The sequence below is a fragment of the Corvus moneduloides genome, chromosome 1 (assembly GCF_009650955.1).
Source record: "Corvus moneduloides isolate bCorMon1 chromosome 1, bCorMon1.pri, whole genome shotgun sequence".
NCBI classification, from domain to species: domain Eukaryota; kingdom Metazoa; phylum Chordata; class Aves; order Passeriformes; family Corvidae; genus Corvus; species Corvus moneduloides.
In genome coordinates this window covers 23944754-23971347 of record NC_045476.1, presented here as the reverse complement: position 1 = coordinate 23971347, position 26594 = coordinate 23944754, and the positions used below count along the sequence as shown (strand labels likewise).

Genomic DNA, 26594 nt, shown 5'->3' with positions numbered 1-26594 from the left:
TCCCTCCCCAGCCACTGCAGTTCTGAGAGCCACAGAAATCAGAGAATCACAGAATCACAGAATGGTTTGGGTTGGAAGGGACCTTAAAGGCCATCTAGTTCCAACCTCCCTGCCATGGACACCTTCCCGTAGACCAGGTTGCCTGAAGTCCCATCCAACCTGGCCTTGAACACTTCCAGAGATGGGACATCCACAGCTTCTCTGGGCAACCTGTTCCAGGGCCTCACCATCCTCACAGTAAATAATTTCTTCCTAATACCTAATCCAAATCTACTCCCTTTCAATTTGAAACCATTCCCCCTTGTCCATGAGGTGTGACGGAATTTTCCGTAACTCCTGAGGAGCAGGACCCGGGGCGGCAGCTCAGTGCGGCCTGCGGGGGGAAGGCGCCCACGTGCGCCTCGGAGAGCCGAGTACCCTCCAGGGTAGAGCCGCCCGCCGTGTCCGGGTACCGCCCGCGGGCGGCAGCCGGGAGGAAGGGGAGGAAAGAGCGCGGGCCGATGCGGCGCCCGCTGCCGCCGCTCTCCGCTGGAGGAAGGGGCGGCCCCGGCGCTCATTGGCGGAGGCGCGGCCGCTTGCGGTGCGTCACGGGCCGCCCTGGCCGCCGCTGCCCGCCCGCGGAGCGGCGCCGGGGGATGGAGGCGAAGGCGGCGGCCGGAGCTCGGGGAGCAGGTGCGGGGCGGGCGGCCGTGTGTGTCCGCGGGGCGGGGAGAGCGCGGGTGGGCGAGGGAGGCGGAGAAGCCCCCTCGGAGACACGACCCGGGGACCGGGCGGAGGTGGTGGCGGAGCCGCGTGTCCGCGCCCTGTCCGGCCGCTGGCCGCTCTCCTCAGCGATGGAGTGGCGCGGCTGCCGTGCCGGGGCTCGGCTTCCCCTGCGGAGCGCCAGGCTGGGGCTGGTCCTGGGGCTGGGGCGGCCCCGACCCACCGGCGGTAGGGCGGTGGTCCGGGCTCGCCAGCGCCCGGCTGGTAGCGGCCGGAGCCGCCCTCGGCAGAGCCAGGCTCACGCTCCGTCCCTTTCCCCAGGTGCGGGCCCCGCGGGAGAGGGCGCAGCCATGGTGCCGCATCCCGGCCAGGAGCCCGCCCGTGGCTAGAGCCGGCCCCGGCCGGAGAGCTGCGGCGGGGCACCCTCAGCCTGAGGGCATCCCTCAGCCTGAGCGCCTCCCCGCGCGCCCCCGGCATGGAGCCGGGCGGCCTGGAGTGGCTGCTGGTGCCCATGCAGCAGCTGGTGTCGTGGGGCGCCGCGGGGGCCATGGTGTTCGGCGGCGTCGTACCCTACATCCCCCAGTACCGGGACATTCGGCGGACCCAGAACGCGGAGGGCTTCTCCACCTACGTCTGCCTGGTGTTGCTGGTCGCAAACATTCTGCGGATACTTTTTTGGTAAGTTGGCTGTGTTTCTGCTCAGTTCTAAAGGTGCTTGCTTGCAAGCTGTAAAGCTTTGATTGTAATATTTGAGGAAATAATGTTTTACGTACATTTTCTCTTCTCTCGAAGATCTAAATGCCGTCTTTCTATCTGTGTGAGTCTATTTTAAGTAGAATGAACTGGGCTCGTGAGCGTGGTCTATTTCCTTTGCCAGATCTGATTATCAGTGCTCTGATTTCCAAGATGAAACTTTTTAACTTGTTGGTAAAGAGGTTTATGCTAAGTCGGGTTTTTTTCTTGCTGACTGTATTTTACGTTTCTCATGCTCCCCTAGCTCCATATTCAGAGTGAAAGCCTCGGTCCCACTTATTCTAGTGTCTAGTTGGCATTAACGTCACTGGAACACTTGCCATATATTCTTGCATTTTCCTGGGATGCCGGCTGTCTTCAGAGGGGTTCACTTGTAGATCTTCATGCACAACTACAGATGAAAGTACTCATTCTTGGATAAGCAGGCAAAAGATGTGCTGCCTTTCAAAAGCAAATTTCTTTTGCTTTCAACACCACTTTCAATACTTAAGAGCAAGCTTGTTTCCATATTTAGGTCTTGTGCTGCTGGACAAAGAAAATGTTATTAGGGCCTGATTTCTGTGAATCAGGGGTATTAACAGCTTGCTTGTTACTTTTAATTATACAGATGCTACACCACTGAGAATGTACTTGGGAAACCAAAGACGAAATGGTCTGGGCAATTACTGCAACTAAGGACAGTTATTCTGTGATTCTGTTTTCACTACAAAATAATGCTTTGTAATCCATAAGGAACTCATAGGTAAAAGGCTGCATCCTTTTGTTGGTTTCTAGTTTCTTTTTAAAGAAACCTCCTCTGACTCTGTATAATGGCTTCCTGGATTCTGCTACAGCAAAATGCAACATGTAAGTGCTGTCCTGGAGTGGCAAAACTGGAGACCCTTTCAGGCACCACAAGCTGGCAATCAAACAGAGGAATCATCACTAGATCAGAGCTACTTGTTGCGTTGGACCTGTATTTTCCTCAGGAGAAGCGTATAGAGAAAGCAGAGGGCAGAAGGAAAGTAGAGGAACTGGCAGGAGGAGGAGAAGTGAAAAGCCTGAACTGACAGTTTGAGAAAGAAAAATAGTCATATTTTTGGGTTTACTGGAGGTAGTCAAAATATACAAATGACTTATATCTGAATGGAGATGCTGGCAGTTTCTAGGTAACTCAGGTGAGTGCATCTGTTAAGTGAGACTCAGACTATGGAAGAACTGAGAGATCTTTAATTTGAGTTGATTTTAAGTACATCTAGTTAAAAAATGTGCAAAAGTATAAATGCTGCAAGTAATGAAAAGTTATAATTTATGTCAATGTTGAAAGATTTGTCGATACCTCAAAAGAGAGAGAATGCACTTCTATTGCTACAAGTATGTAATTTTTTTAATGGGAGTATTTAAGCCACATAATAGTATCACTCCCTGACGCGTGTAAGTGCTCCGTAGGCTCTGGTCACCCTGGAGCTTAGCATGGAATGGCTTCCCAGAGCACGTGCACAGGTGTGTCTGGCTGCAGGGGTAGTGCAAGGCTTGCTGCTGGCCAGTGGTACAGCCACTCTGGGGAAATACTGCAGGCAGGAGCCTACAGAAACTTTTCTGTCTGTACTTGCAATGAATTGTCTCCTAGTTCTGCTGAACTAAAAGACAAAACAGTACTTGCATAATGATAATTCAGTGTTCTCTGGGAGAGAATATTTTGCTTGTCTGCCTGAAAAATTCGGCATCCCTGGTAGTTAGTTATAAGTAAGTCATGAAAAAACATTGAGGGTGGATGTTATCCTTGGGCCATCTGTATGATTAGAGGAAGACTGTCTGTGAACATGGTTAAAATGCACCTACAGAGCATCTTGGCAACTCAATTTTTGCATTATTTGGTTAATGTTACCTATGGCCAATGCATTATTTGGGACACAATGCTCTCGATAATGACATAAACAGCAGAATTACTTTAATTGTGTATGTAATATTCTTTGGCAGGAATTAGAAGGTTTTTATTTATTTTGTTTTAAATTTATTAAATAATTTAATCCATTCTGGTGCCAGGATAGAACTGTTCATGCAAGTAATTTTGTTCTGTATATAATTTTTTTACCCAAGTACCAGTTGACATCTCCATCCCTTTAGCAAACCCAGTATTACTCTAAGTCTCTCTTCTGAAAACTTTGCTGCCATATAGCTGCTGGTTTCATTTGGTTTCTCTTCATTTACCCCTAGTTATTAAGCCCATGATTCGAGCCAGAGTCATTTTTCCTGACTTCCTTTCCACCCTGATCCAAAAATAAGTACTTAAACTGTTAGGCCTTAAAAACTTTGAAGTTTTAATAGTGTTGCTTTTCAGGACTTATTATTTCCTAGGGTGGCTGATGTTTCTACTGTTTTTTGTTTGTTTGTTTTGTTTTTAACTTCAAAGACATTTCTGTATTTTGTTTCTGTTGTTACTTCCAGGTTTTCCTTGAAATTTCATGTATTGAATTTGAGGCTCACAAGGACAGACTGTTCCTGCCTTTTATGCCATGTTGCTTCTGTATTTTTGCTCTTGAGTAGTGCTGGTCTTTCTGTATTTGCGTTACTCATAACACACCCAGTCCTCCCACCTTTCCCCGTATTTCCAAAAATATGGCTTTACTATACTTTGTTTGCCTCAGCTATGGGGCAATTCTCTCACATTCTTTTTGTGGAGTGACAGGTTCCACAGGTTCTTACAACTGTACTTGTTTATTTCGGGGGCTATCTTTTTTTGGTTTTATGTCTGGTTTTGCAGTGGGTTAAGTTTGACCTTTCATCTCCCCTCCAAACAGAGTATTTGCTTCCTAATCTTCTTGGCATGTTGTATGTGTCAACAGTTTCAGCTGGTGGATTGCACTGTGACAGTAGCCAATGAACAAAGGTACTGCTGAGATCAAGGGTAACAGTCCTGTTTTGAATTACCTGTTCTCACAAATTCCGTTTCTGTAATTAGACTGTCTCCAATGGTAAGCCGTCTTTTAAAGTGAAGAGGGCTCCGTGCAATGCCTCTCCTTCTCATCTTTCTTACAGCTAATCACTTAATTTCAGGGTGTGCCCAAAGAACTTTCAGTTTGCTAGTGATGACAATAACACAATATCCATTTTTCATGCTTCTTTCACACAATATATCAAAATGTCGTCTTTAAAGAGTTGTTGCTGCTTTCGGTTATGTGTGTTTGGCCTTGCTGTGTTCCAGCAATGTGCCAGAACTTTGTGTAAAGACTTTGGGAAAGGATTGGTCTGGAAGAATGAAGACTGGGTATGGATAGCAATGGACATCAATTGGGCATGGTTCCACTTCAGTTTGTTTATGCACATATGGCTTTTGTTTAGGAAAAAGAAACTAGAAGTTTGGCCATTTTTAAGTCTTTTGACCTTTTAAAGAGAATTCTTTAAAAAAAATGGAAAAGAATGGAGTTTGTGCTTACAGCATCACACAAGGGAGTCTCTGTTTACCAGTGTGAAAAGTAGATTTTTGCTGTACTAGATTCGGTACCAAGTTGACTTTATTTTTAGTAGTAATCTATTATTACAATTTTATCTAACATGTCAAAGCAATATTTATTTTGGGGTGCCAGTATAGCTGCTGGATATGATTTATGATTGCATCAGCTGCCCCTTTGTTTGTACTGCCACTGTCAGTACTGCTTCTCCTTTCTGTCTTCTCCAGCAGGTCATTGTTTCTCTAGACTGCTCAGCGCAGGGAAAGTCTGCGCTGTGGATAGACATCAAGAGGCAGTGCAGAACTCCAGGTCTTTGTAATTCTCGTGCATATGAAAGTGTATGACCTGCTCCAAAAAGATCTGATAGTAATTTTCTTCCCTCTACATTTTTAATTAAACATTTCATTACCATTTTTTGGTAGCCTGTGCTGTATGTCTTATTACACATTCTTGCGTTAGCTCTGTTTTCTTGCTCAAGGGATACCCTGAGCTTTGAGGTGATTAATTATCTGTTTAAGCTGTCCTAGGCTGTTTTGAAGTTGTGGGATGGCTCCGGGGTGCCCCATGGCACTAGCTGGGACCAAGGTGCACACATGTTCTGGGTTCATGTGGCCTGCAGGCTGCCAGCTGAGTAGCTTTGCATCGTCATGGTCGAGAACAGGAACGAGAAGGCGGGTGAGAGTTGTGTAATCGGTTGGGGGTGGAGGATGCAGAAAAACTTACTTGTGAGTTCTCCCTCTCTTCCCCCTCTCTCTCTTCGCCCTTTCTTTTTAAAAACAGAGCTTATGATGAGATAAATTACAGTTTCTTCTAGTATTAAAATCAGAATAAATAGCTAGAGGAAAAAGAACTATAGATTTCTTAGAAATCAGCTGTAGACATTTTTATATGTATCTCGACTAAGTGCAGCCAAAAGTACTGATGTTACCCCAGAAGTAACTTCTGCTATCCCCAGAAGTTTTTGGCTTTATTTTTCAGTTCTGCATTTTGTAAAATGATTGTCATCCTCTAATATGGTTTGTGTATTTTCCAAGAAGGCAATGTTCTTTCCAAAGGTTTTGAGCTGGAATTCCATGGGACACTGTCCTAAAACTCATACAGCAGTGCCACAGAAATCCAAAACCAGAAAATAAAGCCATCCAGTTTTGTAGTTGCTCTCACAAAATAGTTGCTTTAAGACAAACTGTGGGAACTAGTTCTGACAGCCAGGGACAGGATGGAGACTACAGAGTGTGTTATTTTTGAGCAAAGGTAAGGCTCTACCCATTTCACATCAGTTGACCTGAAACAAAAAGTCTTCTTAAAACAGCAATATCAGTAGAACTGGTAGCTGTCTGTGCTGGAGTCAATGGAATAAGCTCCCTGTTTAAGAATAGAGGTGTAAAGACTCATGTATGGAGCTGGAGATAATTTATAGAGAAATGATGAACTTGCTCTTGTTAGGGGCAGATTCCTATGTATTTATTATGCTGTAACACCTACAGTGCCACTTGTGGACCAGATCCCTGCTGTCTGGTGCTGCTCCGGCTTCAGAAAGCGGAGCAGTGATGTCTGTTTGAAGGACTTTCTGTGAGAACAAGAAACTTGTGCTTTTAAGGCTTCTGTTACTAAAATGGATCTTGCCAGCTTTTACCATGTGTGGAAAGTGGGATGATGCTTTAAATCAAGCTGACAGAATGACTACAACTTTGAAAGATTGCCTTATGTATGGCCTGCTGCTGATCTTGCTCAGATATTGAGAGCAAAAGTGTTACACAATTCCTCCTCCTTTGTATGAGTGCCAGAGAGCAGGGATAAGATGCGCTACATTTTTATGCAGAAAGTAAAGTAGAATTTTGTATGCCCAAATGAGGAGCTTGGTTTGAGATGTTCCATAAAGTCTTGGAAGTTTACATGTCAAGAGGAACCTCATATCAAAAGATCCTGTTGCAAAACTGGTTTGTTTCTTCTTCCTGCTTAAATCCTACAGGTTAAGTTCTGTAACTGTGCTGGATTACTTTCAGGACAGCTGCCATGCTGCTACCCTGGGCTATCTGTCGGGATCCTGGTGGTGTGTGGTGTATCCTGTGTGCTTTCCATGTTGCCTAGGGAACTACAACTTCCCAAAGAACTGAAAAAATTTATAGCAGCCAGCGGACGAAAGCTGGAACAGCATCCAGGAGTGTAGGAGGAAACAGAGTGGTCAGGGTGATGGTGATCTGGCTGCACCAACAGCAGTCAGTTTCTTTTCAAAGATGTCTTAGGAAAAGCGATAAGAAAACCTTGTATGTTTGGTCTAGTTTAGGCTTCTTTTCCACAATTGGCATTTGCTGTTTCAAGTAGGCCCAGGACTGGAATAGCAGGATTATTGCAACAAAATTAAATTGTACCAATGGAATTATGTGGTATTCTCAATGACTATTTAGTCTCTGCTCTGGCTTGAACGTGCACTTCTCTTGTCTTCATCACCCTGAACATTCATTAGTCATTTGAAGGCTATGGAAACACTAATAAAATGTAAGCCACTCCCTCCCTTTATTTGCATATTTGACTAGTACAGGAAATAAAGAGTTCTTTTGTTTTTACAAAGGAAATAAACAGTGGAAAAGCTCTTTGTCTCTTTGTAGTCTGACATACGAAGTCTGAGTTCCTTGAATACCCCAAGTGTCACTGTTCACTTTATTACTCAACATTGTAGTTATGGGATGAAAATGCAGAATAACAGGGGTGACCCCTCACCCCCAGGACTTCAAAGCTGTTCTTTTCCACAAGCCTGTTCTAGTATCCTAAGGCTCTTCATCTTTCTCCCATAAGGTGCTTTAATTACCTTAATGTTCCTCCTCTCCTGGCTCCTGCTTAAGCAGAGACAGGAGTAATGTCTGCAAGGCAGAAAGGAAGCACGCTCTGCATCCCAGAGTGCTCCTGGCTCAAGCTGGCCTGAGGAGTCTTGAACTGGGTTAGTGTTGCTTTGCCAGGCCCGGATATCAGTGCAAAGTAGGGTAAGCAGCTCGGAGTGGTGTTTGTGTCCATGATCCTGAGAAAAATGGGTGTTCTGGCTTTACTTTTACAGCTTCAAGAACCCAAGAGTGGTCCTTGATACTGGTGTTCCCTTCAGTCTTGCTGCCCAGGTAGTGTGGTGTAATCCCTGTGGTGTAGTTTGCTCTGTCTGTTGGTCTCCATGGCAGCTGTTTGTTTTCCTGTATATGTGATCTAGTTTAGAGGGTTGTGTTGCCTGGAAGACTCATTCTGGGGTTTGGTGTTTGGGGAGATAGGTTTCACATGAGTATGTTTTGTTATATAACCTTTGTTGTCTTTGACTGGATGGTTGTGAAAAACCCTACAGGTGGTGTGCATTGTTTGAAATTCCCATAAGAATTTTTAAATTTCCATTTTAACTCTCTTGTGTGTTGTGAGTTTTGTTTTACATTTTTCTCCCCTAGTGTTTAAGGGGAGAGGGTCTGCAGCAATACTTGAATCTCATGACCAGTTGTGATCAGACAGCAGGTGGCTATGCTTATTTGTGTTTGTAGTGAGTGGATATTTATACTGCAAGCAGATTATTGTGACCAATAATCTCATCAGCTGGGAGAAACTAACCTTGCAGTAACCTGTGGCTGGATTTACTGTCATCACAGCTTCTAACTTGTACTGCTAGCTCAGCCCCCTCTTAAATGCATTACTATATTTTTACATGCAAATACATTTGTAATTCGAGATGGTTTTTCTAAACCTGATGTAAACCAGTTTATAGTTAACTGCTCTGCAGTTACTTAAAGTAAGTCTTTCCCATATTTTTTCTCATTCCCTGAGTAAGAGACAAATATAATAATATTGAATTCCAGTAGATTAGGGGAGCTTTGCCACAGTCAGCAATACAGGCTGAATGAGCTCAGGAATCATGAGCCTGGGACATAGGTTAGGCCAAACTTTTGTTCTTTTCCCCTGCATTTGCAGTGAAAGCCTTATCCAGAGCACACACTGCCTATGATTATGCTTATCAATTGTGTTCTTTATTTCCTTCCTCATTGTGTCCTCCAAATTTGTTACAGTAATGGCTCCATGGACACTAGAAAGAAGAGGAGGACTAAAGTCAGAGAACTGCTATTCCTGCAGTAGTTACTGGTGGGCCCCTGGCAGTGGTCTGGAGGCTCAAGGTGGGGTACTTTTCCTCAGCTGTATGCCATTAGGCAGGAAATACTTGGCCATTTTCACTGATGTGGGCTGCTTGGCTCTTCTGCACAGGAAGATTTCCAAGGAAGCTAGTCAAGGACTTTCCAGTCTCTCTCCTGTTCCTTATTAGTTGACTCATAACAAAAAAATCTCTCTCTGGTGAAATAGCTGCAGTGGAAATGCAGTAGTGTGAGAGAGCATGATGGTGAACCTAGCTGGTTTATACTAGCATGGAGCTCTGCCGTGAAAGTAGCTCAGGCATAACAAATTACATTTTGCCAGGGTGCTATAAAACAGGAACTGTCAAGAGGAGGGCAATAATTGCCTGTGAGCATGGCAATTATTGAGCATGAGGACTCTGTCAGCCTGATGTGGTCAAAGACTGACCTTAGTAACTGTGCTGTTAGGAAATTTAGAAAGCCTGTGTGCCTTACAGTGCAGGCAAGGGAGCTGGGGAGGACAGCAATGTGTTCTGACCAAATCACTTCCTCAGCATCTCTGTCTTCAAGGCATAAAACCTGGCAGAACTGAGCACAGAGAAGCAGCTCACTGTGATGTGTGTGTAACCCTCCTGTTGTAAATGCAGTGTGCTTCAAGGGCTGCACATAAGCGTCTACCTTTTACCCCTAATGCACTTACTGAGTGTGTGGTGGGGATTGCTGAGCTTTCATCAAGTAATGTAGGAAGAGGAGCTTGGAGCATTACCGATCTCCTCTGAAGGGTTCTCCTTTTCCTGTGGCAGAATCTTGTGCAATCACTTAAGAGTAAGCTCTTCAGTCAAGACTGGCCATAATCCAAGTTCACCTACTCTGTTGTGTGAAGGAAGTGCTCAGAAGCTCCCGTCACACATCATCTATACTTCCTTACTTTCCCAATCTTCGTCCAAATAAGACAGCAATTGATGAAATAGTTGGTCTGTTCTTCAGACCTGGCTTTTCCACCCAGATGTCTCGACAGTGCTGTGGGTATTTACTTCTTTATAGGACAAGTGCTATTGTTTTTATGACTTAATTTAAAAATGAAAAATTGAGAAAGAAAAGTTTTGCACACAAGTCCATTTGAAATCTTTGGACTGTGTGTGTGGAGAGCACACATAACTGGTGTTAACGTGGCATAACTCTCTGGTCTCTCTGTACTGACTTACTGTTAATGAATGTGCTTCTCCTTTCAAAACAATAGGTTTGCTGCTGGCTTTTGAAGCAAAGACTTAAGCTTCCTGCTTCAGTGTGTCTGGGATCAGTCCACTGGGATGTTGAAATAAGGTTCTCAGATACTAGATACTCCTGCTCTGAGCTACTGTATGTGCAGCTAGGTTTGTCTGGTGACTCTGACTTCCTCAGCCTTCCATACTTGTTATTTTTAGCATTTCCTTTTCCAGGTGCTTAGATGTTTTACATGTTTTCTTTTCGGTTTTTAGGTTTGGAAGGCATTTTGAATCCCCTCTTTTGTGGCAGAGCATTATCATGATCATTACAATGTTACTGATGCTGAAACTCTGCACTGAAGTTCGTGTGTCCAACGAGCTGAATGTGAAACGCCGCTCTTTTGCAGGTCAGTGATGGGAAATGGCTTTTGCAGGATAAATATTTTTGAAAGTATGGTGTGCTGTACTTAGTACAAAAGTTCTGTCTTAATTGCAATCCAGTCTCCCCACTGTAGCACTTTCTGAAAGTTTTTTTTTTTTGAAACTGCTTGTTTTCCAGATAAAAATGTACAGCTGAAATTTTATTTCTAACAGGTCTTGATTCAGTCTAGAAATTGGAGTTTTCTGTAATATTTCATACTACATTCTGAGTATAGAGCTGGTTGTTATGCTGTTGTGTTAGCCTGGATTTTTTTGAAGATCTTGGCTGGAATAAGAAGTTATTTTCTTCAGCTGTTCTTTCTACCAAGTTCTTAGTTATGATCATTCACTATTATCTAAATGTTGCAATTGCAAACATTTGCTTTTGTAGATAATAATTTTCTACTTACCTGAGTTACTGACTGTCAAAAAAACCAGGTTCTTCTTATCATAGTTGCAAAACTATCTCTTTTTATGTACCATTTCCTTTGGCTTTAGTGTGGAATTAGTTGGGATTTATGAGAATTTTCCCATAATTTTTATTTTGGTTAATTTTGTTAATTTTTAGGCGTTGATAATTTCAGTTGGGCCAGACTGTTACTCTCTATTGAATAAAATGTTCAGTCTTTGTGCAAAGTCCTTGCTATTTTCCCTGCAGATAAGAAATGTGAAAGGGGTAGGTTTTTGTTTCTCTGTGTTGACTTTGACTTACAACATTCTATGTAACAGCTTATTACCAACAAGAACAGAATTAACACTGTCAACTTTCTGTCGGTTATTTTGTCATTAAGGGTGTATAATTTATTCTCTCCATCTGTTCTCTTTCACACTCCGTAATAATTAAGGGTCTGATCCAATTCCAGATATCCACAGCTGCCATTAGAAGGCAGCAGCTCCTGCCTCTGCAGTAGGGTAGTTTATCTAATAGCTAAGGAGGCTGCTTCCATTCCTGCTCATTGTGGAGTGCAGTGTGAAACTATTCAGGTAAATGAATTCATGTGGAAGAGGAGCTGCGCTCCATCTTCCAAACACAAGCTGCTGTGTTCACAGGGGTTGTCAGTCTGGCAGGATGAATGACTTAAAAGCTATTTTCAGCCAGATTTAGCAGCAGTTAAAATCCAGGAAGCATTTGGGAGGGGTATGTATGCTTTCCTCCTCCTCTGCTGTTTGTGCAAACATTTTGTGGAGTGACAGAGAGGTTTCTCTGTTTGCTCTCTCTGAGAGGAAATTGTTCTTGTGTACATTTACGTACAGGCTCCTTCAGTAACCTTTGGACAAGAAAAGCAGGCTCTTCAGTTTAGTATATGGTACTTTCAGCAACTCTCCCTGAAAGACATACAGTCTCCTAAGGGGTAATCAGTCCTTCCCTTGGCAGGTGATAGAAACTCCTTAAGGTTGCATTGTGTAATTTGATCTTTTTTCCTAAAACTCAGTTTGTCATATGGAATTTGCTAGAGAGATTTTTACCTACTTGTGGTATTTAATTATTTGTTTTCATTGAAAGGCTTGCATCCTCCCACAAACACTAAGAATAGTTGGAATATTTTTCTTACATGAGATTGATGTTTAGTAAGGACAACTGTATGATGGCTCAGAATAAACATACAGATGCATACAAAGCTCCTTTCAAGCTGGACGGAATGATAGGTTTCAAGCACAATACCAGTAGGAGTGAGAACTGTGTTTCTAATCATACACCTAATCTTATCTCTAAAGTTTTATGGTGATCTAGGCAAGCTGATTATTCTGTGTACTTACTTTCTTTCCTTGTAGCTTGCTGAGGCAGTGAAGGGCTAGGTTTGAAGTCACTGTTTTTTGTTAACCTTGCAGAGTCCTGAGGGAAGGCACACCATTTCTGTATGATAATATAGTTTATTATTTCTCACATGGCTGGTCTTAATTAAATTTTTTTTTTCTTTTCTGTCCTCCCTTTGAATGTTTCTGCAAAATAATCCAAAATATTTTAGAAAGAACTGGATATTTCAGTGGAAGGGAGTTTGCTGTTTTCTTATATTATTGTTAAATGTGGTATTTCTTCCAAGTGGCATAAGTATATGTTTACCAGTGTGTTTTCAGTTATGTGGGAGTTGCCTTTTTTTTGTTTTCCCCCTCACAAATTAGGTCCCTTAAGTAATAACTAGTTCAGAAGGAATCTGCTTCCTATCTTGAAGCATTAAGAAGCAATCTCTTCAAATCCTGACAAACTTGTTCTGTATCCTTTAGCTTGTTTGGTGGTGTTACTGGCTTAAAATACCCAAAATATCAACAACTATTCAGAACATAAAAAACCATTCAGTCAATTTGCTTGTACTTTGATAGGTAACTGTCAAAGTAGGGTAACTATCATAGCATGAAAAATGCAGTCTCCCTAGACTTTCTAGTAATGATTGGGGGTTTTTTTTAAGACTCTATGTAGAGAACTTTAAAAGATGATGTGAGTTTTCTTAAATTTTTTCCCTTCTCACAGTTACTTCTCAATTATGGGATTTTGCTCCCTGCTCCCTTTTACTATTGCAAAATGAAATTAAGTTGAAAGTAGTGGAACCCATCTTGTGCTGCTCCTGCCTTCTCTGATTTTTTGTTTTGGATACATAAACTTTATCCTTCAGTACATACTGATTGAAAACAGAGCAAGTCCTCTTCATATATCCAACGGTTACTTTTTCTCTATTACTTTTTTTTTTTAAACTTGGACTGTGTAGCATATTTTTAACAATTCAGATTGGGAAAAGCCAGCACCCAAAACAGGCAAAATATGAAAACAACAAATATCCCCAATTTCATTTTAAAACCTCCTGTGATAGGATAGTTCTGTCCCCTGCATATGAATGCTCTGAAAGCTACATGAAAGAGTCTTCAGGTGAAATCAGCAGGCATGAACAACAGCTTCTCATCTTTTATCCTGTATTTAACCTCACTGCATCTTAACTGCTCTAATGCAGATCTCCTGGTACCATTGTTGTGGTAACAATAGCTTTCCTTATTTGTTCCCAAGTTTTAAAGTTGTATCTGTGCAGCCATATGTATGTGGTGTTGTTGGCTCAGTACAGAAGAGGACGCCAGGGCTCTTGTTAACTTTGTTGTTGTTTTTGTTGAAAGTATTGTAGTATTTTGGGGCATGATGGAGCTACCATGCTGAAGAGTTGAATATTGAAATGCAAATTGTGCATGTGCTATGTCTTCACTCGAGAGCCTAGAGGTGGCTGTAGCAAGGTAGCCACAGATACAGACAGCTGAAAACATCTGGTTGCTTTTGGGAATGTTGGTGGGCAAGAGCAGCCTCTTCATGTTCTTGGAGAGACAGACACATTATGAAGAATCTTCTTTTTCTTTCCCCAAATCAGCCTCCCACCTCTCTCCAGCAAAGACTCAGTTCTAGTAACGCCCAAGACATTGTGACAAATTTTGAGCCCCCTGAATGTATGAACTATACTGAAAACTAGTGGAGAACATTTGTTAAAAAGAGGCTGTTGGACATCTCTCCTTACTTGTGCAGCCCAGGCTCCACAAGTAGAACATGGACTCCTGTGTTTTTACATGATTTCCTCTTGTCATTCATCCAGTTTTGCTGGTTGACTTAATCTGCTTTATAACTTGTATCTTATTATAGCACTCTGATCCTTTGAAGAGCTTTGGTTTTGGCACTGGAAAACACTCTTGTGTAATACATGGTTTTCGACTGGCAGAGGAAGGTTAGAGTGAAAAAAGTTTAGCATGCAGCATGGTTGCAGATGAGGTCTGTTCTCCCCTTCTTGATGTTGGGCTTTGTGACAGCATTTTTGAACAGCATTTTCCACTGGAGGCAAGGCAACTTACTGTCTCAGCTGTTTATGCATACATATCTACAGACCTGGTGTTGCTGAGGTAACAGCTTGTTTTCTCTGATCATGAAAAGGTAGAGCTTATGTAGTCTAAAGTAAGAATCAAGCAGTCTGTTTCATTGGTTTTTTAAGCCTTTATTTCCCCCTCATAGGTACACTACTGTTGTGTTGTGCACTGAGACTGTTCTAGAACTTCCTATTGCTCAATCCTATCTTAACATCATGGGGTGGGAGCCTTATAGAAAGCATGGGGACTGAAATTTCTGGCATGTTTTGGTCTGGATATTATTTTTTAGTGAATAAAATGTACTAACTGACTAAATGGTAACTCAAATAACCACTGTTGCATTTAATCATAAAAGTCTGTCTTTCCTTTCTTTTTTATTTCCCTTCAACTCTTTTTTTATGTAGCTGCAGATAGTAAGGATGAAGAAATCAAAGCACCTCCCAAGAGATCCTATCTGGGTATGTACTGTACAAACCCATTCTGCATGAAGCTGTCCTCTTAACTACATATTTCATGATTTGCTACTTTTTGTGATCGTTTGATTGCATGATCATTTCTATAGAGAATGTTTGCATTACCTTTTCTTGACATACTAAAACCTGGTGTCTGTTTTTTTTTTTTTTTTAATTTTTCATCTGCCCACTTTTAACTTTCATAGAGGAAAAGATGCTTTCATCTCTACTTCAGAAACCAGTTCCTTGAAGGCAGTTGAATTGACCACATTATGTGTTTCAAGGATATCTTCCTTTCTCCTTCCCCAAGCTGGACAAACAACATATTACATGATACAGAGATCACCTCTTCAGACTCAGTTGTCCTCTTTCAGCACTAATACTGGAGGAAGGTATGAAAGATACTTCTGTATCTTTCAGCACTGTTCAGAATGCTAGATAAGAAATTTCACACAACGCTTGATATTCAAGTGCCTGCATCCTTGCAAATATTCCTCTCTTTTTCACTATAGAGCAGCCTCACAATTGTTATTTGGGAATTAGTAATGCCCAAGGTGAGAGCTTCCAATCTTCAGTTTCAGAGTTGGAATCTATGTTGTTTAATTTTCCTAAGAAATAGGAAATACTGGATGCAAACCATCCTCGCAGTGTTTTTTCTACTCTTAATAGTTTGGAATGGCAATTTTAGTCAAGTAATTGTAATTTTGTTTAGATTAGTTGGGGTATTGCATCAAAGAAGTTATGCTGACACACAAGTTCCCCAAAGTCAACTTTTAGACTGGTTTTAACTGAACTGATTCAGAATCTCCCACTGATACCAATTGTGCTCTGTTGTAGTTATTGAGGGATCAAGTGGAAATATCCAGGGCACAGAAGAACATTACTACAGCAAAAGGAGAGTCTCTGTATTTCTCAACACGCAGTTAATTAAACTGGAGTTAGCTCTGAGAAACACTGCCCAAGAGTGGTATTAACCTGAGTGCTTTCTTGAAGCCATAAGACCATCCCTGTTTAAGTTAAATAAGGCTGTCTTTTAATGATTCGTCTTCTGGATCTCCCCTTTCAGATTTAGGGACAAAATCCATGCATTGGGTGATTTATATTTTTTTTGTCTGATACCAGTATTTTTGCAAAGCACCTTTTCCTTTTGTATTCTCAAACCCTTATTTTTTCTGGATTTGGTATCAAACTAATTTTTTTTCCTGTTTGTCTTTAACTCCAGTTTGTGTGGTCATTCTCACAGGCTTGCAACACTAACCATTGGAATGTAATGTTTCAGCAGTTGTGTCTTCCTTGTGCCTGCATTCCTGTTGTCTTTTACTAGTTTTCAGCAATGCTTTATTTACAGTGTCAGAGCTAGAAAGAGTTGTCAGCTTCAAGTGGTTAAAATTAAACAGAAATAAGTAACTTAATGTGACCTTTTACTTATTTCAGTCAAGTTTTTTTATTGTCTTTTTGGTTAAAAAGTCATTTGTTGGTAGTTCGATAGCTTAAAAAGATGTAGAATAAAGCACCACACATCTTAATCCAGCTGATCTAAATCTGAAACATTTGGTTAATAGGTATTACTTGACATTTGTTTTGGAATTGCTTAGCAAAATGAGATGAAATGAAGTATCACTAAGGAGCAAGACAGCCTTACACTACTGCTCAGAAGTTTGAAGACTGGGTGGGGAAATTTGAAATGTGATGGTTCTCACTCCTGTAAAGAAATTAGAAATGTTTTGAGCTGTTTGTGCATAATGTATGCACAGAAGTATGTGCTGGTGGTTTAAAGAGTGGGGCGGACAGTGCTTTATGTCACAGCATATGTCATATTCAGTTTACAGAGGGCTTAACTGAGCTGTGCCCTGCAGTGCAGTGTTTTGCTATAGCTCTGGGGAAGATCACTTAGAGATTAGCTGAGGGGAATATTTGCCATACTTTCATCTGCTAGTGCATTCTCATTATGTTCTTTAATGAGTTTGAACTAAACTTCTGTTCAAGAAAAAGGAATTGGTTTTTAAATTTCCTTTGAATATTTCAGTGGTGTAAAAACTGTTTTTCAATATATTCTTAGCTTTCAGAAATTATTATATTACTCTTTTTCTGGTCATGTAGTAAATTATGTTTGTAATTGAAGATGATCTATGAAAGCTGTTTTGTTATAGAACTGTTGAACAGTTAATCTGAAAATGTACTGGGCTACCAATGAATTTTAGGTGAACTTGTTAGATAAATATCGAGGCATTTCTTGGTGCCTCTCTTTGAATAGGAACTGAACTCCTGCTGAGCTCCCTGAGATTGCTTTTAGGTTTGTTTTATTGTCAGTAGTTCAAGAAACCACTTAATGCCACTATTTTTCCACATGTCTGAAAAAGCCTTTATCTCTGTCACATGACTCTGAAAAGTGACTTTGCAGCATCAGTACTGAGAGAGAGTTGAGGGTGTGGAGGAAGGTTGCTGCAGTTCAAGTGACCTAAAAAATTTACAGTATGGTTGGCCCCAGGGTGTAGGGTTTTCTGATTCCATACAGAAATAAAATTATTTCCCTTGTTTTTCTTGGCAAGGGGAAGATTAGAAAGAAGTAGTTCCAGTTCTGAAGGATTAATGCTTTATTTCCTTTGTTTTCTAATGCAGGTATCTAGTTCTACCTAGTGCCTGCTAGCATGGCAGCTGCTGAGGCTGAGCAAGCTGCAGTTGGGTGAAATTTGGGTTTTGATTGTTTCTTGTTTCATGATGAGATGTTTTAGAACAAATGTAAATAAGTGTATTAATCTGTTTTGCTAAAATACAAATGCCATAGATATATTTTGAGCCCTGTGAGTGTTGGAGACTGCTGGGGTAACAAAATCACTAAAGAAGTAACCAAACACTGCCATTGCTCCAAAGAGCCTGTGTTGTTTGAAGTTGATCAGAGTGGTTTCAGTGGTGTGGCAGGTGAGTGTCAAAGTGGATGGGACTTGTTGGTTGGTTTTTTTTTTTTCCTTCTAAGTAGACAGTTAAACATTTTGAAAGACATTTCTGGGATTTCCTTCCCTCTCTGAAGATGGTTTTAAAACTTGCTGTATTACTGAATCCTGAACCTTGGTTTTAACTCAACAAAATCTCATCAGATAACATTAAATTTTAAAACAGGAGTAATAAAAACTGGTGGTAATGAAACAACAAAAACTTAGTTTCACCAAATATCTGTTGCAAAATATTTTAAACTACGCTTTTAAGGGGGGAAAAAATGTAAAATGTGTTGTGTAGTTGACGTCGCATGCTCATATCTGCATAATAGTGAGGAGAAAATAGTAATGTGAATTTAGCAGGTGCAGGCATCTGCTGAGTGGTTTCCACTGGTGGTGTGACAGCCTGGTGAATAACTCACACTTCCAGCTCTCCTTTGTCTGTGCTCTTCAGTTCACTCAGGGCATCAGCTGCCACGTGTTGTTCAACAACACCACCGTAGTGTTAACATATTCTAGAGCAGCACTACTACATTACATGTGCCATGAAGGATGTAGACTTTATTTAATCAGCTCTCTGGTGTCTTCTGTTCAGAGTGTTTGGTCTGTTTGGGTTCAGCAGGGCATCCTGCACAGCTTGCAGGCGAGCACTATGCTTTTCCAGGGGTGCTCTGTAAGTAACATTCACAGTGTGCTTCTCTGTCCAGCCCCGACACCCTGAGCAGAGCTGGGGGCACAGCAGAGGCACAGCTTTCCTTGCTGATTGCACGTGGGTTTCATTGAAAGTGCGTGACTTCTGCACTGAGCTGCGCAGTAGTTGAATTCCCTGTACAGCTGGAACAGCAAGAGCAGAGTTGTTGCTGGGCTGTCACCACCTCTGTGCACAACTGAACACGGAAGTGCTCTTGGAAGCATTTTGATCCCTTCTCCCCAGGATTATATGAATCCTTGTTAGACTAATTCCAGACTGCTTTTGTTAGTATTTTGGGGAGGGGATCCCCAAATAATCCCTCCGGGAGAGAGGATTGTAATGGCATGTCTGTGAGAAAATAGGATGCCAAAAGGATATGTATTTTTTTTGTTTTGCTTTGTTTAGTTTTGTGGTTTGTTTGTTGTTGTGTTTGGTTTTTTTTATTTTTTATTAACGGAGTTCTATTTGTTGAAGAATTCAGGTCTACTTTGCCTGAGAAAATAGCACCTGTCTGCACTGACACTTCAGTTGTAGTTCTGTGTATGGTGGGAACACTTATTTCCCCTTGTCTTTCTCTGCATCACTTTTTAGACCTTTCAGGAGACAAAAGAGAGTAAGAAATGGAGATTATAAGGATGTAGGGGCATTTTAAATTTGTTTTAATAAATACTTAAGTGGTAAACATTGGTGTCTTTTTTAATACCTAGTTTTGGTTTCTTTTTAGTTGATGTTGCAAATGAGACCAACACAAGTCTGGAAAATAATTTGTCTTTACAGGTATGGGTCTGTGCTGGAGGTTTAAGTTACTTACTATTCAAGCGTTTCAGAATAATTCAGTCCAAATAGAACACTATTGATTTTTTTTTTTTTAAAGCAGCTTAGAAGTTGTTTGCATACTGAACAGAACCTTTTTTTTTTCTTTTAGCTACAGACACAGAGAGAGGGAATAGTTTCATTTAAAAAGTTGTTCTTTTATTTTCATGGGGAATTCATCCTGAACTCATTGCAAGATCAACATTAAAATAATTTCCTTTCAGAAAACATGAGAAAAATGGGTTTGGATCAGTCATTTTTCTGGGACCAGTTTTATGTTTCCCAGTAGATACTCTTCTTCAGGCTTTGAAGTTCCATTCAGCATAAATCTTTCTTCATGCCCTCAGGCTAATGGGCCTCCAAAAAAAAGTACAGTGGCCTTTTCTCTCCTGTTGAAAATGTTGTAAGTGGTTCAGTAGGAGGGCATACCTTTTGGCAGGCTTATCTGGTATTATTCAGAAGGTATAAAAGGGAAGGATAAGTTTAAATTCTGTATTCCAGAGAGGCCTTTTCCTTTCAGAAAAGACAGCTGGTATGGGAGAAACCCAAAGAATGATTGTTGAGGCCTCTGAGCAGCTATGATCCTTGCCTCTGGCAGTTTGCAGTTTCCTTAAGGTGAGAGATCCAGAAATACACACACACCCCCTCTGCATCGGAGGTGGTGGCATGAGGCCAATCTGTTTCCTGCATGCCTGTGTGCTGTGAAAGCACATTCCTGACCACAGTGGTCAGGAAATGCTTTTCTTTTATTCTCCCCCATTTCCCTATGCTGGAGGCAACGGGGCCGTGTGGCTCTCTGGAGGGCGGAGCAAGGGGAGAGGGAGAGTTGCAGTAAATCCACAGACTTACAGATGAAGTGGTGAGGGATCCAGGTGGACAAGTCACTCTTGGAATGCATGGCATGTAGCAGGTTTAGGCCTGAGAGACAGGTGGTGGCTTGCATGAGAGTAAGGGTGGCCACCTTTAGAAAATGTGGGGGTATTTCTTTTCATGGGTGCATGGATGAACTGGGCATTAGAAGTGGAGGAGACTGACACTGCCTGCACAACTGATGCGGAAAGTATGAGGCAATAGGTTCCAAGTCTTCAATTGATCTCAGATGTGTTGTTTCATTCATGTACTGCAGATTTAACATCAGTAGTTGTAGTTAAGCCTTAGGGTATATTCCTGGGTTGTGGGCTCACCCGGGCAGGCAGCTCAGCCCAGCACAGCCGCACACTCACTCCCCTGCAGTGGGTGGGAGGGGATAATCAGAAGTGTGAAAGTGAGAAAACTCCTGGGTTGAAGTAAAGATACTTTAGTAGGTGAAGCAAGAGCTGTGCACACAGGCAGAGCAAAATAAGAATTTAATTGTCTGCTTCCCATCGGCAGGCAATGTTCAGACATTTCCAGGGAAGTAGGAATTCATCATGGGAAGACAAACTCCATAATTTCAGACATCCCTGCTTCCTCTTCCTGAACATGCTGCTTATACTTTCTGTGATCCCTTGATTAATGTGTGAGCCAGCACAGGCAGGCTCTGCTGTGATTTGATTGTCTCCAGAGCAGGGCAGGAATCTCAGGCATGTTTGATAGGGTGCCTCCTATCACAGGCCTATGTTAGCTAAACACGGATACTTGAGTTGCCTCTTGGAGAAATGTGATGAAATGTGGTTTCTATTAAAAAAAAATGCAGCGTTTTTTCAGAGTCCAAGAAATGCCAACGACTCCTGTCTTAAATCTGCTTTCTGGTTTATTAGTCTATGAGATCTGTGGAGCACCTGTTACTTCATGCTAGAACGTGGGTTCTTCTTCCCAAGTTGAAGTCGTATGTTCTTAGTCAGCGTGCTTCATAGTGGATTCTTACTGGGTCTGCCAGTTGTCTGAATATGGAATGACATGTCTGCCAGGTAATGGCTTTTTTGGCTGCTGACCTGTTTTCTTTATGTAGGTAGCATAACTCAGAGGAGAGGGGTCTCTTTTGGGTGGTAACACTTAATGATTTTTTCCAGAATTTGGGTTAGCACAATGACGGTTGAACAGGTTCCTACTGATTTTGGGCTTTGTTTTGGAACTTAGATATTTTACATTCATTTAAGATGCAGCTAGAATTGGTAGGCAGAGTCCTAATGTCCTTTAACAGACAACTTGGGGAGAAAATGTTTTCAGCTTTGCAAGTTTTTGTGCAGGTCTGAAATAGAAGCAGTGAACTTCAAGCTCCATTCAGTTTGCAAGGTGCTTTTCTCCAAGTTTAACTTGTTTATCAGTTAGAACAGTTAAGCAAGTATAGTTGCCACCTGTCAGGTCATTGTTGCTTGTGGGATGGAGAATGGAATGAACACCCACCATGGAATGTGGATGGGTGAGTTACATTTCCGGTTATATTTTTAGCAGGCAATGAAGCCAGCAGTTCTAGAGTCTGTAATTTTTGATAACCATTGATGAATTTTAGTTTCCAGACTTCTTGCTTGGCAACTTGACAAAAAATTTTCATCTTTGGGGCTTCACTCAGAGATCAGAGTTAAGGCAGAGGGCACCTTTGACAATAAAAACCCTATCTGGCGAGTAATGTTTCCTCTCCTTAGTTTGTATGTGGGAGTTGGTGACTAGTGGTTCTTTCATATTAGCAACACGTTTTGCACCAGCACAGTTGATACACTAAATGAAGTATTTTGCATTCAGTGATAAATGCAGTAGCATTCCTGTGCTTTGAGAGCTGTATTGTGAAAAGTACTCTTTCAAAACACTTGAGAAGTTGGAACTGCCACCTGCCACTTCTTTTGGTTATTAAACTGAATCTTCTGAAACCTTAAGGATTGAAGGGGTTATTCTGATCTCATGTAATGTGGACAATAATATTTTGCTTATATTTTATTGTAGTGCATACAGTAGCTTGTAGTCAAACTGGTTCTTCATCACAGTTTAAAAACTTACCCATTCTTACTCAGCAAGGTTCAAAGTACCACTTGGTAAAGTGAAATGTCCTCAGTTTTTAAATTTTTAACAGGTTACCATTGAACAGAGTGGACTAAATGTCCTGCAAAAGGCTTTTGCAATCTAAACTATTGTAGGATTGTAAATAAAACATTTGTAATTTCCTCTGTCAACCATACTAGCTTTGTAATGTTTTGTATAACATATTAATTCATTTGGCTTCTGTCACTGGTGGTAATCAAACAATATACATCTTCTCTATCCCTAAAACAGGGAGTTGAGAAGGTGTTACCTGTGTTTACTTGTTATCAGGGCAGGGAACCTGGAGGACAGTGTTCTGTTTCTGCTGCTGCCGCCGCATTTTAAAATTATTATTTAGCTCCTTTTAAGTTTTCAGCTTACAGGCAGTAGGGAAATAGCCAACCACAGACTTGTAAAATCTTTTCTGAGTTAGAATCGTTTCAGTAAGATGTTACTTGGTGGTAGAGCATTATGTTTGGGCCTAAGCCTTTTGACCTCTTCTTTGCACCAGCCTTGCTGCTGCTTTTGAATGGCTTTGACACAAAAATGGGGGTAGGCTGTTGTTTTATGAACTTTTAATGCAGTTTACAGTGCTTGTGTTTATAGTTTAACAGGATCTGCCAGACTAAATGGAGCATGTGAAGGGCCTTTGCCTGTTCCAAAAGCCTTACCTGGTGCAAGGAGAAAGGGGATGGACAGGCAGGCACGGGTTAGGTGGAGTGAGGGAGGCATGTGCAGTGTCAGGGCCTTTCCTTTGCCATGCAGCATGAGGAGCACACTGCAGTGGTTGGGAGAGCTGGAAAGAAGCAGTGCAGCTGTTGTTCTCCCAGCCTGTCTTTATGGAAAAAAAAAAAAAGTGAGCAGGGAAAAGAAAGAAGTCTTTATCTGCTACCAAGAAATTTCAGTGTTACCTGAAGTTGAGGGAAAACTGTTGTTTTAGTCTGGGGAGAAGAGAGGTGGTGAGGGTTGCTCCCCAGCCTGGCGTGAGCAGCAGAAGCTTCACAGGAGGCAAGGCTCAGCACTGTGTTTCTGGAGTGTGCTGCTCAGGGTGCCCGCTCCGGCTGCTGGTACCCCTGCCCAGCCATCTGGCAGGCCTGTCATCCAGCTGTGTGTACTCAGGTGGGAAGAAGAGACTTGAAACAGGGACTGTTGGAAGAGCTGTGTGGCGGCAGAAATATTATTTATGGCATAAGAACCATGCTCAGTTGCTGGTGTGGTGGGGAGATAAACCTGTGAATAAAATGTGGATTTTGCTTGTGCCTCACGCAATTCATACGGAGGAAGGAGAGTTCCTAGCAACATCTAGCCACATGAGGGTGCTCTTGGGTTTCCAAAACTTGTCTGCTGAGCCACTCAACTGGAACCTCGGAGAGGAGGTTGAGCTCACTTCCAGGGCTGTGGAAATAGTGAATAAATAGAGATATTGCAAAAATCTTTTCCTTCTCGGTGGGAGCCAGAATAATTAGGTGCTTTAATAACATCAACGATTAAACATCTAAATGTTCAAACAGAGCTGGTTTGTCTGCTCACCCTGCACATCAGGGAGCAGTGAAGCTGCTGCTTTAGTTTGGTAGAGTTTGGTTTGCAGTTGCCTACTTCTGGAGCTTGTTACATGTTGTTGTATACTTGGTTACGTCTCGATCTGAGTGGTGAGCATCATTCTTTAAATTTGGCTTGGAAGGGACTTCTGAAGTTATTTGGTCCAGTTCCCTGCTTGAAACAGGTCCAGTTAGATGAGGTTGCTCAGGGCCTTTTCTGGGTGAGTTGTAAGTATCTACCTCCTTCCAGGTAGTTGTAGAGCGTGATAAGACTAAGACCTCCTCTGAGCCACCTTTTCTCCAGGCTAAACACTCCCAGCTCCCTCAGCTGCTCCTCATCAGACTTACGTTCCAGGCACTTCCCAGCTCCATTGGTGGACACGTTCCAGCCCCTCAATGTCTTTGTTGTAGTGAGGGGCCCAGAACTGGACACAGGATTTGAGGTGTGGCCTCAGCATTGCCAAGTACAGGGTCAAACACTGCCCTGCTCCTGCTGGCCACACTATTGCTGATACAGGCCAGGATGCCATTGGCTTTCTTGGCTACCTGGGCACACACACTGGCTGATGTTCAGCCACTGCCAACCAGCACCCCCGCGTCCTTTCCACCGGCCAGCTTTCCAGCCACTCTACCCCAGCCTTTAGCTCTGCATGGGGTCATTGTGACTAAAGGCACTTGGCTTTGCTGACCCTCATACAGCTGGCCTTAGCCTATTGATCCAGCCTGTCCAGATCCCTCTGCAGAGCTTTCCTACCCTCCAGCACATCAACACTCCTACTCAGCTTGATGTCATCTGTGGACTTGCTGAGAGTGCACTCCAGTAGGTAACTCCAGTAGGCCAGTGTCTTTCTTGTACTTGAAAGCCCTGAACACATTATTCCAGATCATGTGTCTTGTGGGCATTGAGTAGAGAGGAGTAAACACGTCCATCCTTCTTCTTGCCGCACATTTGCTCAACTGTACAGCTGGAAAGTGATTGATTGCCTTTACTATGGGTGTACACTCTTGACTCATGCTCAAATTGCCTGCCAGGCTACCCTCTACTATTCTGTTCTCTAGTGAGTCAGCCCTGTGCACTGGTACTATGGTGTGTGGTTACTCCTTCCCAGCTGTGCAGTAACCCTGAACTTCATGGTATTCTTGTCAGCCCATATCTTCAGACTAACATCCCTTTGAGTAGCAGGGCTGTCCTCAGTTCATAGAATCATACAATTCTGGGTTGGAATACCATCCTGGGTTGGAAGGGATCCACAAGGATCATTGAAGTCCAGCTCCTGGCCCTGTAGAGGACAGCCCCAAGAATCACACTGTGACCCTGATGGTGTTATCCGAACACTTCTTGTACTCTGTCAGGCTTTGTGCTTGTGACCACTTTTCAGGGGACCCTGTTCAAGTGCCCAACGACCCTTTGGGTGAGGAACCTTTTCCTAATATCCAACTTAAACTTCCCCTGATACAACTTCATGCCATTTCCTCAGGTCCTGACACTGGTCAGCAGAAAGAAGAGATCAGCACCTGCCCTTCTGCTTCCCATTGTGATGAAGTTGTTTACTGCTCACTCTCCCTAATTTGGTATTTATGAACTCACCATCATCCAGGTTGTTAATGAAAGATATTAAAGAGCATTGGCCCTCGTATTAATCACTGTGCACTGCCTTTTAACTGGTCATAAATTGTATGTTTTTCCTTTGAGAGGAGAAATTCTGTGAGTGTGATGGTCCGCCAATTTTCTGCCTTTTTTGTTGTTCATTTACCAATCAGTAATTCGTTAATAAAGATATTACAGGAGACTGTCAGCAGCCTTAAAGGCTGTGTTAAAGGCACTGTAAACAACACCCACTGCTCTCTTCTTACTCTTAATAGTATAAATTCATAGAATGTTAAGGGATTGGAATGGTCCTCAACGACCATCTAGTCCCAATTCCCCCTCCTTAGGTGGAATATGTCCCACTAGACTGGGTTGCTCAAGGCCTTATCCAACCCGGCCTTGAACACTTGCCCGGGTTGGGGCATTCACAGTCTCCCTGGGCAACCTGTTCCAGTGTCTCACCCCTCTCACAGTAAAAAATTTCTTCCTAATACCTAACCTAAATCTCCCCTCTTTCAATTTGTACCCATTACTCCTTGTCCTATGCCTACAGCTGCTGAAGAGTCCCTCTCCAGTTCCTGGTAGGCTCCCTTCAGATACTGGAAGGTTGCCATCTCATGGGTCAGGTTGGTCAGTTGCAGTTTGCGCTTGGGAAAGCCATGCAGGTTGTCCTCGTCACCTTCTTATCCTTTCTGTGTTTTGAAGTGACTTCCATGGGGACTTCTTGCATAACCATCCCAGGGATGAGGTTATCCTGACTGGCCTGTAGTTCCCTGGCCTCCTCCTTGCCAATAGGTGTGGTATTTTTAGCTTTCCTTCCCTCTGTCCCCAGTAATAAAAAATCTCTCCCAATACCGTGATCTTTCAGAGATGATGGACTAACCTTGCAAAGACATCAGCCTGCACCGTCATCACCCCCACATGCATCCTGTCTGTGTCACATGCATCCTGTCTGTGTCACATGCATAAATTTAGGTACTCCCAAACTCCTGCTTTCCTGTTCCTAGGTACTGCTTCACTGCCTCAGCTTTGCTAGCAGGGCTGAGGAGCTGTAGGGGGCAGACTTCACCAGTGAAAGCACATTAAAGCATTATTAATTCAGGAAGGCAAGAGGTGAGTTTAGAGCCATGCTGACAATTAGTTATCTGGCTTTCATGGTGATGTCCTGCTTTGCTGCCTGCCAGCTCTCTTTCAATTTCTGTAAGCAAAAAGGTGAGA

The 26594-nt window shown here is 42.5% G+C and overlaps 1 protein-coding gene across 2 annotated transcripts in view; it reads left to right on the top strand.

Moving 5' to 3' along the window:
* Positions 1-571: 571 nt before the first annotated feature.
* SLC66A2 (solute carrier family 66 member 2) overlaps positions 572-26594 on the top strand; it is a 66014-nt gene continuing 39991 nt past the window's right edge. The window contains exons 1-4 of one of the 2 annotated variants that reach the window (XM_032101984.1): positions 572-672; positions 1024-1380; positions 10453-10586; positions 14832-14885. In XM_032101984.1, coding sequence (XP_031957875.1) covers positions 1178-1380; positions 10453-10586; positions 14832-14885 — 391 coding nt within the window. In that variant the 5' untranslated portion in view covers positions 572-672; positions 1024-1177. The remainder of the gene's footprint in view (positions 673-1023; positions 1381-10452; positions 10587-14831; positions 14886-26594) is intronic. The other variant, XM_032101992.1, reaches the window with a different exon arrangement.